General features: G+C 29.3%; 1 protein-coding gene across 1 annotated transcript in view; it reads left to right on the forward strand.

Annotated features, from left to right (window-relative positions):
* Nucleotides 1-12,822, forward strand: part of LOC136969893 (RAD51-associated protein 1-like) — an 87,452-nt gene that overhangs the window by 44,158 nt on the left and 30,472 nt on the right. The window contains exon 5 of the mRNA XM_067264232.1: nt 1,467-1,559. Within this exon, the coding sequence (XP_067120333.1) occupies nt 1,467-1,559 (93 nt within the window). The remainder of the gene's footprint in view (nt 1-1,466; nt 1,560-12,822) is intronic.

Raw genomic sequence — 12,822 nt, forward strand, 5'->3', positions numbered from 1 at the left:
TGGCAAGTGGAGAATTGAATGTTCTGTGCTTGATTTCTCTCATAATCAGCTCCACTAGAACAGCTGATTGCTCAGTGCTCAAAGATAGTTTTAAGATACTGGATATACGTGATGCATTGAAGATCAGCGCATCATTTATATCCAGTATCTTAAAACTATCTTCTCGAATTGCTGGAGCTAATCAAACAAATCAATAACCTTTAAACATCAGTAACATAAGTTTAATGAAAACTTCAAATGTTTTTGGCCTTATCCAAGGCCTGCTTCAGATTTTTAATGAAACAAATTCCAAAATGGAATGCTTGGAACAAACACATTTGAAAAATTATTTTTTTAAAAATTTCGAACAACATATATTGTATACAAAAATTTATAAAATAAACATCATAAATGCATAACCCTCTCATATATAAGCATTTTTCAAGATGTACTCAGTATCTCATATGAATTAATATACATTAACATTGCCCGATTTTTCATAAATGTTCCTCTACACACGATACTTCGTTACTGTCTTTGAAGTTAATACTTGCTGGTCAGGCCGGCCTTACATATTTCTAAGGCTTTCAGGTTACGAATGTCCTCTGTTTGAAAGGCCTGCCCAATTAACTTGGTATTTTAGAGGTCAGCATGCATGTCGGGCTCAGTGGAGTACAAACAACAGGCATACTACCACCATGTCCACATACGGGGGAAGGATGTAGATGAATGCTGACACAAGGAGGGGTGATCATCTGAGTGTTTGCATATATAAAATAATTCCTTTATTTTGGAATATTTTGTTGTTAATTTACATTTATTGTACAGTACATACATATGATTGTGCAAATGGGGAGGGGAGTGACGAATTGTATACATAAGGGGAGTGGGAGTAAAGAATGAAGCAAAGTCTGTTGTCTGTTACGATGGTATGCAATATGTGCATACCATCGTAAGACTCTATAAATATGAATATGGTTTTATATGCATAAGCAATGACAAAACAATTTAAAGAAATATCAAAAATAATATACTAATATTAATAGATACAAAATAAAGTTTATAAAGATATATAAAACAGACATGAAAAATGAATGGCAGTAAGAGTACAGGAAAATATATTAAATGTTTATTTAAAAAGATACAGACATTAAGAAAAACATTACTAACAATATTTGATAAAGTGGTGGTTAAAAAACGAAAAATATGACACACTTGTCAACTGCTTGCATTTTGAGTGGGCCATCAATGCTTTTATACTCTGTCGACATTTTTTTTTTTTTTTTTCTTAATTGCCCATTTGCCACAAAAGAACTACAATAAAGATTAAAATGATGTGCAAATGAAATTGCAATATTTATCAATATCAATTTTCTGACTTATTTATTTGAAAATTCTAAAAGGTTATGAAATTTTTTAAATTTATGTTATTTTAGTTTATTTTTTTCAAAAAAAAGATTTTAAAATATGTAACTTTTGAAAAATAGAATCTAGTGAAGAAAGTAATGAAGAAGAAGAAGAAAAAGTTTCATCAGGTCCTAAATATGATGTTAAAAGAGGAAATCATACTAACAAGAGTGGTAAGAAAATCATCAGAAAATTTAGTAATAACTTTGTGTTTAAAAATTGTATATGATTGGTTAAAACAAATTGAAATGAAATAGTGTAATTAATATTTAAGTATTTAAATTTAAATATATATATATATATATATATATATGTTTATCATAATAACTGTAAAGAAATATATTTCTTTATAATTCACAATTGTTATGATAAACAGAATTTTAGTTTGAAATATTCATTATATGCTTGAATTAATTTAAGAATTAAAACTTATTTATTAAAAATAATAATTAAAAGTATTACTAAAATAAAACATTCAAAAACAACAATTTACAGTATGTATATTTATAAATGTAAGAGTTAAGAAAAAACTGTATATTTAGAGCTTAAATATTATTATAAATGAATATTTAGTTGTGAATAGAAAAATGGGAAGTATTTCTACATTACACTTATTTACTGTATTTATTTTGAATGTAGCAAGTAAAGTCATTGACTTTAAATTACCACTCTAGTCAGAATGATACAACAAAGCACTTGTTAAAAAAAAAAACAACAATGAATAATAATAGTAAAAATAATTAAAATGAAATTTATAATAAAAAATATTGTTGATTTGTTGTGAAACCGTGTTGTATTGTCTTAGAAGTGTTGAACACAAGATTGTGTTAATAACAATCACATTGCTTTTTCCACCTTTATTTAGTTGACAACTAAATAAAGGTGGAAAAAGCCATGTTATTGTTATTAACACGATCTTGTGTTTGACACTCCTAATAAAAAATATGGCAAAATGAGACATAGAGTACAAAAATTTTAAACGAGTAAAATTACAAATACCCATAGCTTGGACATTGTGTATAAAAATAAGATAAAACAAAAAACATTAAAAATTAGACACTAAAACTAGACATTACAGTATAAAATGTATTTACAGAATTTGTTAAACTGTATAAAATTATAAAATAAACTTACTGAATAGAGAAATATTAAAAACAACACAATAAGAAAAAAGATGTAATAAAATGTATGTACACCATACACACAACCTGCATAAACCTACTTCAGGTTTATAAAATAAACTGAAAACATTTGTTCCACAAACACCACTTGCTGGAAAATTGTGTATGATGTGCATTTTATTACATGTTATTTATTCTAGTTTTAGTTTTGGACTTTAGTAATAATAAAAGATCTATGAGAGATACACATCCTATAACTAGAAGGGCAAACACATGCCTTGTTCTGTGTAGAGCAACTAGGTATGTGTAAAAAACTTTATCTAAGGAAAGAACACTGTAAAAATATTTAAAATATAAAATTTTAAATATTTAAAATTTTATCATTAATTTTTATTCAGTTGATATGCATACTAAATGCTTGTACATGTTTCGGGCTGTTTACGCCCCTCCTCAGCCAACTTGCATTTTGTTCCTGTAGCAGTTGTCTTGATGTTGACTTTGATGCATCTTTTTCTGATGAATAATGCCATTTCTGTTCTGTTCAAGTTGCAGAACAAGTACTGGCACGGTTTCATAAAAACTAGGTAAACTTTGTTTAAAGATGAACTTACTTTTGTTAGCAAAGACAGAGAGACTGCAGGCCATGCCAGTAAATAATAATAATAAGCAATTGAAAGTTAGCAAAAGAAAAAATAGCTCCGAGGTCTCATCAGTTTGAGGTGCAGTGGCAATGTTATTTGAGTATACCTCTTTTGTTGACAAGGTTTTTAATTTTCTCAATGTGATCTGAAAAGGTAAGGTGTCTATCAAATATGACTTCAAGATCACAAATCATCTTGACATAAGTAATTGGATGATTAGATATGGTGAATGGATAAAGAATAGGTTTATGTACCAGTGCATAGCCACTATCTTAGCTATATTAATTTTCAAGTCAACAGACTCAAGAATATTAGTCAATAACTTAATGTTGATTTGGAGACTTGGATTCAAATTAATCATTTTCATATTGTCTGTGTACAGAATAATGTTGGAAGTGATGTCAGCCTTGACATAATCAATAAAACTTATAAACAAAAAACTATTCAGGATGGAATCCCAAGAGATGACACATTGGGGAAAAATGGAAGAAAGGAAAACTTTCCAAGTTTAACACTAAATGATTTTAGCAGAAAATAATTATTGAGCCAATTTATAATCTAAGGGCAAATATCTAAAAAATTTAATAAAATATCCAGCAGCTGAGTTGGTAATATGGAGTTGAAGACTTATTTAATGTCTAGGTAGATGAAATTAGACATAAAAACTGGCACACACAAACTTGGAACTATATACTAAATTAACAACTTGAAACCTAAATGCAATTTAGGTGTCAAGTTGTTGGTTTGATAATGATGATAACTTATGTTAGAAATTATCAAGGATATGGTTTGTGTTTGTAACAAATTAGAAGCATGTGGAATATTGAGGATGGAACAGTGCTGGAAGGTAGAGTGAAGAATCATTACATGAAAGTTCATATAACGAACCTTTGCTCGACCTTCTGGCAATATGGCACATGTTATACAGGAAGTTAGCACAATAATTTTGTTCAAGTTAATTCTAAATTATATATTTTTTGCACCTTTTTATTTCTGTTTTATTTATTTATTTATTTATTATAGTTTTTTCAATATATTGACACATACTATGGAATACATTTTAAATTGTAAGTTCCATTATTCTGTACCTGAAGAAGACAATCCGAAATTTGTTGAAAGTACTTGTAGTAATATTTCAAGTAAAATAATAATGCCAACAGACAGTGTTAATATTTTCTTTTCATACAAATAATTGCTACAAATCCTCTCCAAGACCACAGTATAAAAATATTCAGATTTAAGGCAATGTTTGCCAACTTACTTTATGTAATTTGTTTATTTAAATTGTCTTACTACTATTTTGTTGAATAACAAATTTTATTTTATGTTGATTTTTTTTTTCTTGTATTCTTAGATAGGGGATTTAATTTCTTTGTCAGAGTATTGATTGATTTATAGATAACTGAGTCCGCTTGTGTTAATTTTCCAGGTTTGAAACATAATGACTATGAGTATAGTTGATTTTGAAATTAACCTCCAATTTTTTTTTTTTTTTTTTGGTGACATGTTAGAAACTTATATTAATCAACTTTAAAAAGAGATGAAAAAATGCATAAGATCAAGTGCTTATCTGATTTTTTTAAAATTATGGACTGGTCATTTTTGAAACAATGCTCAATTATAAAAGTGCTAATTGCTGTATCTTAAATTAAAAAAAAGGTATGTAATTATAGAGGGAGGACTGCAACTAACTAGCAGTTGTTTATACAAATTACTCTTCAATTTTAAATTGAAACAAATATTTAAAAACATATAACATAACTAAGAGTAATACCAGTTTATTGTCATTGTTGACCATTTTTATACATTATTGACAATGCTACGAGAGAGTCAAAACTGATATAAAGTTTTTTCTCAATTGTTATATGTTGTCAATCATTTTCTTTGAATTATTTTGCCAAATTCAGAGGATAATTTATATTTTCCTGCTTTTTCTTAATCCCAGTTAATTTTTATAATAATTTAAAAATTTATAATGTGTAAAAATTGTTTAATATAATAAATTTGTAATATAATTATGTATATAAATGTTTTAAAAGATAATGATATAAATTTAAATGATTGATACTTCATTAAATAAAAATTTAAATTTTTTAAAAGAGTAACTTTTTTATATACTATTGCTTAAAAATTTAGAGATTATTTTTATATATGCTTAAATTTTTGCTTTATTTTTATCAAAAAATATATTTCTTTCATTTTTGAAAGTAATAACATTCTTAGTCAGATTCAACTAGCATAATTTTGAAAATTTCTTGATCAAACTTCCATCTGATTAAGGATAATTCTAGATAAAAAATGCATTTGCTAAATTTGCAAAAAAATTTTAACAAATAATTTCTTTGAATATGCTTTGCTGTTAAAAATTTATTTTTTGTCGTTTACCTTCTGCAGATAAAATTCAATTGGAGAAAACAGATATTACAGGAAAATCTCCATGATCAATGCAGTACTAAGAAAATATTAATAAAATTTCTTTTTAACTAAGATCTACTCTTTAGAGTTATTTATATCATTGAAAATTATATGTTTTGTTATACTGAGGATGTCTAAAATATTTCTTAGGCATCATCAGTATATCAATAGGTATTTTAAATCAAATGAATAATCCTTACTTAGAAACATTCAATTTGTATTATTTATTCAGCTGAAGAGTAAATCTTGAAGTTAATTTTTTAGCACAAACTCTTAAAATACCAAATAAATATTATATTTTATATGTATAATATCTTATTACTCAACAGTCTAAAAAATTTTAACTTGAAAAATGTTATCACCTGAAATCTTTAAATGAATAATTGTGTTTTGATATTAATTTAGCATATTATTGAATAGTTTTGTAAATAATATTTTATTTTTGTAAATAAATGATATTGTATAAATTTTTCCAATGTGTTTTAGATTTATCGAAAAAAGTACAGTAGGGTCTTGTTTTATATAGGATTGATATATGCAGATTTGTTTTCATGATGGCAAATAGTTAGGTTAATACTGAATACACAGGGTAATCCTGATCATTGATGCACATCTTGACTAGTTTTTTTTATTAAGAAATTCATTGTGGAGCAAAAGTAAATAATATAAAACTTAGTAGCAATTTTCTAGTCTACCTTTAAGCAAAAATTAAGATGAAATTAATACAGAATGTTCTAAAATGAACATGGAGAAAGCAAGAAATGTGATCTGTATGTATAGTATGCAAGTTGTGTAAAATAAAACTAAAACTATGTAACAAGTTTTTACTACATAACAAAAACAAAATCACAATGGAGGGTGGTGTTCTTTATTTCTTTGTTCAATTGCTAGTGGTTGCATAAGTGTCTAGGGATTCATTTGTAACTATTTGGGACAAAGCCCAAATTTATGTAGAATTTCATTTTACACTGTACCTGCTGACATGTAAACCCCATGTAAAACAAGACCATACTCTATTTTATTATACCTTATTGTCTACACAATAAGGTATAATAAATAAATTGTTTTTATATTAGCACATTCACTGCATCGATAGATAAACAGTTAATGTTACCTTAGGTTCCGAGCTGGCGGCGGTGGGATTTTTTCCCTACGTCGGCGGCCGCAACGGGGAAAAATTTTTTCCCTGAAGTCGTGACGTCGACGCCCTTGAGGATTTTTTTCCCCAGTATCCTGTAACCTCAAAACGGCGACAGTGTGTGTAAATTTGCGACGGTAGAGGGAGCCTTTTTGTGACGTCGTGCAAGAATAATATCGGTGGGAAATTCTTAGTGGTGTTACGCACGAATATGCAAATGCTCGATCTGTGACGTGATTTCTGTTCGTTTCAATGCAATTTTATGCAAATTGTCTACCAGTTGGAAACGTGTACTGCTGTGTTGCGATTTGGATTATTAGTCATGTTTTTTTTTTTTTTTGTGACGATTTTTCATTTTCAATTATTAACTGTTATCGGTTAATAATTGTTAATATTTCTTCTTGCATTAGTAACTATTCTTATATTTTTTTTATATTACAATTTTTAGCTAAACGATAGACAAAGCCTGTAACTAGAAATTAAGGAAAGGCTGTTTTTTTCCCCCCCCCCCATCCCAACCTCTCCTCGTTTAGTTATTCCCGATTGTGTGGAAATGAGTGGTTCGGTCGATTTGATTTGCAACGACGAATTTTGGTCGAAATGCACTTTCCGTGATTTTTACAAGTTGATGGAAGACAACTATTTGGAGTTAGGTGTACCTCCCTTTATCGATAGCGCATTTAAATTTGCTGTGAAATTAGGCATACAGCCGACTGAGTCCGTTTGCATTGATTGTGGTTCCGTATGCAAATTGTTCTACCGTATTAGTAGAGAAAGCTGTTTCCTGCGATGTACGAAGTGCTGGAAGAAGACCTCTGCCTTCAAAGGAACATTTAAAAGTAAATTTGGCCGCATTTCCTGGGGTTGCATTCTATCGTTTATATGGCACTATCTTTGTCTGGAATGTACTGCGACGACCTCCGCGATAACGGCGGGCATATCCAGAAAGACGGCCGTCGATTGGTCCAATCACATACGGTTGGTGATGCTTATAGCTATGAGTAATTTGTCATCTTTTAAAATTGGAGGGCCAAATAAAACGGTGGAGATAGACGAGACCGTCATATGCAAAAGAAAGTACGAGAAAGGGCGTATATTAAAGAGCACGAAATGGGTGGTTGGCGGAATCTGCCGGGAAGACAAGAATTGCTTTGTATGTCAGGTGAACGACAGGTCAGAAAACACTTTGAATTGGATAGTGTATAAATACGTGAATTCAGGCAGTACGATAATAACGGACGAATGGAAAGGATACATGCATATTGACGACATCAAAGGGGTAGAGGTCGAACATAGAACAGTCAACCATTCGAAAAATTTCGTCGATTCCATAACAGGAGATCATACTCAGAATACCGAACGCCTATGGGGCTATTTAAAAAACAAGAAACACCTGCCAAAACACTACACGAGTGATCTTTCCGACTCGTACATGTACTTGTTTATGTATAAAAAGTTCATGAATTGGCCCTCCAGAAAACCAGGTGAGAGATTTCAAATTTTTGCCCAACACTTACGCAACATATATCCGGGCAGCGGAAAAGTGCCGATTTGGCTCGAGCCCGAAACCGTTCCTGCAGCGCCCGCGACGATTACAAAAAAGAAAGCTAACAAGAAACAAGAAGAAGGGAAAGATACCAAAAAGCAGCAAAGTAATACTAATTCAAAAGAAGAAAAACGCCAACCGACCAATAAAAGAGCGGCCGAAGTGAAAACGACAGCGAAGAAAAGAACTGCACCTAACGAAAATCCGGAGTTTAGCGAAACCGGAAAAAAATCAGATCGAAAAGGAAAGAAACAAAGGAAGAAGTAGTCAACATCCATCGAAAAGTGAGTAAAAAATTACTTTTTCCCTGTTTTTTAATTTTTTTAAATTTCGGTTAAACTCCGCGGATTCTGCAGAGCATTTCAAGATGGCGGCCGGTCACGTGGCCATCTTGAATTGCAGGGGAAAAATTTTTTCCCATTGCGGCCGCCGACGTAGGGAAAAAATCCCACCAGCGCCATCTCGGAACCTAGGGTAACATTAACCTAGGCAGCTGCTGAGCATTACAAGTCATGGGTGACTCGTAGTTTATTTTAATACAGGGCAGCACGAGTCACCCGTGCTTCATACTATTAAATTAATATATTTTATTGCACATAATAAAATAATATCAATATATCAAGTATGATGTTTGTAGAATTATGTTATCAAAACATATGCACCGCCCCACAGAAAAACAAGCAATTGTGTCTGTTGCCCTAACTAGACATGTTCATATGAGTCACATGTGCCTTGTAACACTGTGAACGTGTTAATTAAGATTGAAGACAATCTGTCAAAACAATTATCTTTTAATTCACTTTCATGTTTCAGGATTTGTCTTTTAATGATCCCATCTTTCCTTTTATGTTACTTGGTCATTTCAACAAATATTTAAAAATTACCTAAAACATGAAATACCATATTTACTTAAAAAACCCATTCATCCTTATTTAAGATTCTGGTTAAAAACAAAAAAAAAAAAAAACTTGACCAATTTAATTTATTACATATTTAACAAATTTTACTAATTTTGATTGTAATTCAATAGCAACCTTTATTTCTGTTGTTTTGTTGCATTCAGTATGGTGATGGTCAGTTTACATGTCTACATGGTGTTAAAAGATGAATTTACTGAGAAAAAAAACTAAATTGTATCTCTAATACTGATAACTTATGTGCAAACTACAGTAATATATTTTATAATGAATTAACCTACTAATTAAGTAAAAATAATACTTTGTTGTTTAATTCAAATCGAAGGTGAAAAACTGATAATTAAACAAACTTAAACTAAGAGATAAGTATAAAGATTATTTACTGTCAGTCTCAGTTGTATATTTAACTCTCATTTTCATGAAATTAGTTGCACAGAAAGACATAATAATATTGCTCATAAATATTGACTATAGTAAACCATTTTATTAATCAAATTTATCCAGTTGATAAGTGAAATTTACCACTAGAAAAATAAGTGCAATGCTTAATAACTGGAAGCTCCCTGGGCTTTGCCTGTTTCATCACCAAATTTGTTATTAAATAAATCACACATCCAACTTTTGTCAATTTTTTGAAAAAAAGTGTGTGGCTTATTTGAGTAAATATGGTATATATATTTTATTTAAAAGATTAAAACTATTTCTAAAATTGGAATGGAGACAAAATAATATTATCATTTATAAAAGCCATCATCTGGGTGTGTGACTCAAACCCAAATTCCTTATAACTCCTGCAATTTTTGTCCAATCCAGATGAAATTTTGGTTATATTTGTTTTATGTTCTGACAGAAAGTATAGACTACTTATTTTGCAGAAATATTAGCTATAAGATAAATATTTCATCAATTTTGGATTAGTGATCTCACTTATGTTGCAGTAATTTCAGTGACCTTGTTTAATGCATGCCTGACAAGGGAGTTTCTCTTAAGTTGCATTTTTAAATATTTTGCAAATGGTGTATTTTAAACTGTCTTAAATTTAAACTTTAAAAAAAGTTAGCTGCATCATGTCACTTCTACAACAGTTTAAAAAAAAAACATTTTATAGTAACCACATGATGTTCTAATATCCAATCAGAAGTAATGATCTAATGAGCCTGTTATTTAAAATGTATTATCACACATTAGCTACTCTTCTTGAATTTCTTGAAATCTGTACTCTTCTCAATTTTTCAATCTCTATTTTCTCATAGAAAGTAGTTCATCATGCTTGGTGGGGGAATATCTAGTTATCATATAATATTACATTATATGAGTATTTAAATTTGTAAATATTTGCTGAAATGACTAAGTAGCTTAAGGGAAAAGATCAGAGTAATCATAAGATGTATTCCAGAACATGAAAGTGAATTTAAAAAGTGACTAGACTTTGTCTTCAGTCTTAAGTAATATAAAAATTGTCATCTGGGAAAGTTTTTTTTTTTTTTTACATTTTCAACTGTATATTCTGAAGATTTATAGTTTATTAAAAAAATTGATAAATTATTAATATTAATGTATACTTTTAAACATTAATATTAGAGAAGTAAATTTCAAATGAAATACTCAAATGATTTTTTTATTCATAATGTTCATGTATTATGAAAATTGTTTTTATCTTTTAAAACATTCTGTATAATCTGATAATGTAAATACATTACATTTAAGAAATTATACATATAAAATTTATCACTAAGACTATAATTACATTAAATTAAAATAAATAAAATGAAGTTTATGTTGACATTATGTAATATCTTATATTTAATATATTATTAAGATAATTTAAACAAATTAGATAACCAAAAATTTTTATTTTACAGGAACATTTTGATTTTCTTGAAGCCATGTTTAACTATGCAAACAAAACAGTTCAAATATTTGAATATAGAATAAGTCTGACTAAAAATATTTAAAGTGTTACTCAATGGTTTTATGACTGTTTCATTTACGTAGCTAAAGATGACTTCAAAGATGCTGAAAATATTTCTGTAAAATTTGTTTAAATTTTAATTAGAATTAAAAGTAATATTTTTTGAATTTTATAAAGTAAACTCAAATATCACCATTATCCTTTCAATTCAAAACTTGTTTAAGTTTTGAATTGAAAGGATAATGGTGATATTTGAGTTTACTTTATAAAATTCAAAAAATATTACTTTTAATTCTAATTATGATATAAAGTAAAACAAAAATAATAAATGAATGGTATTTAATTATTATGAACAAAATTATCCATATTTCTATTGAGGATCTTATACACAAACTTGCTCTTATATCCAAGCATGAAAGCTTACTCTTATAGACTAGGCAAAATTAGCACTATATTCTGCAAAGTATCTAAAGAAACTCACAATTTAAAAAAGCTTTTATAGTGACAAAAACTTTTTTATTTGGATTTTTACTTTTAGTAATGATTACCACAGAGATGTCACTGAATAGGTACTGTATCAGTACATTTACATTTAATCTATATTTATATTGTAGTGTGATGTTCTTATAAGCCAAAACAAGCTGGCACACACGAGCTTCCTCTTACATATAAAGTAGAACATATATTACAAAAACATCAAAACAAGTGATTTTCACTTATAAGATATTGCTTTTAAATGTGTGGAAATATGGTATATAACAGATATGGGCAAATGCGGCTCCTGCTGAAAGTTCTATCCTTTCCAGCCATACCATACTATCCGTCACGACAGTACAGAACTGCAGCTCTCAGGCATTTTGCAAAACCTAAATTTTGGCTCCCACTGAACTCTTGCTTGCCCACCTCTGGTATATAACATATTAGCAAATTCTCTGAAATAATATATAAAGACACATTTCAAACAATTTAGAAAATATGTCGCAAATCATATAAACATAACATAGCAAAAAATTTTAACGGGACAAACATTTTCAGTTTTTTAAGGGGCCTACCACTCCACTAGCATAAGATGTATGTTTTTCCCCCAATGTGAATTTTGGCAATCTAGCTTTGTTTAGTATGGAATGCAAGTGAAGGCCTGGTTTATGGATTTTTGCAAACAAAGAGCTGCAGGGTGTCTGAGGAGCTTATTACTGTGTTGTTCAGGTGTAAGCAGTGGTGATATTAGAAATATTTAACAAAGGGTTCGCTAGCAAGAAAATTTTTCCCTGACAATCACTGACAAACAAAATAGAAGTTTTGGCTAGAAATAAATACAATACAGTAATACCTCGACTTACGCGAACCCGGAGTTATGCGATTTTCAAATCTCGTCAATTTGTCTTTTGTTTGAGCGCCACGCAACTCTTGATCACTCACTCTCCCCACACTACTGTTCAGCTTACATGTTCGGACATGTCGTGCAGAATCGATGCATAGCTATAATTTATTTTGTGTTATTTATTTCTGTGTTTGTTATATCTACAGAGACTTGAGAGACTCTACTATGTCATCTAAACGAAATAGAACTGATTCTTCTGCATCAAATAAGAAAAGAAAAACTTTATCTTTGGAATGTAAAGTTAACATTATTAAAGACTTCAATACAAAAATGAAAATTTGTGAATTGGAAAGAAGTTTGATCTACCGGAATTGACGATCAGAACATCTATAAAAGGTAAAGAAAAAATTCTCGAAGCTGTGAAA

The sequence above is a fragment of the Centruroides vittatus genome, unplaced genomic scaffold (genome assembly GCF_030686945.1).
Source record: "Centruroides vittatus isolate TY-2023 unplaced genomic scaffold, ASM3068694v2 contig_10, whole genome shotgun sequence".
Taxonomy (NCBI): Eukaryota; Metazoa; Arthropoda; class Arachnida; order Scorpiones; family Buthidae; genus Centruroides; species Centruroides vittatus.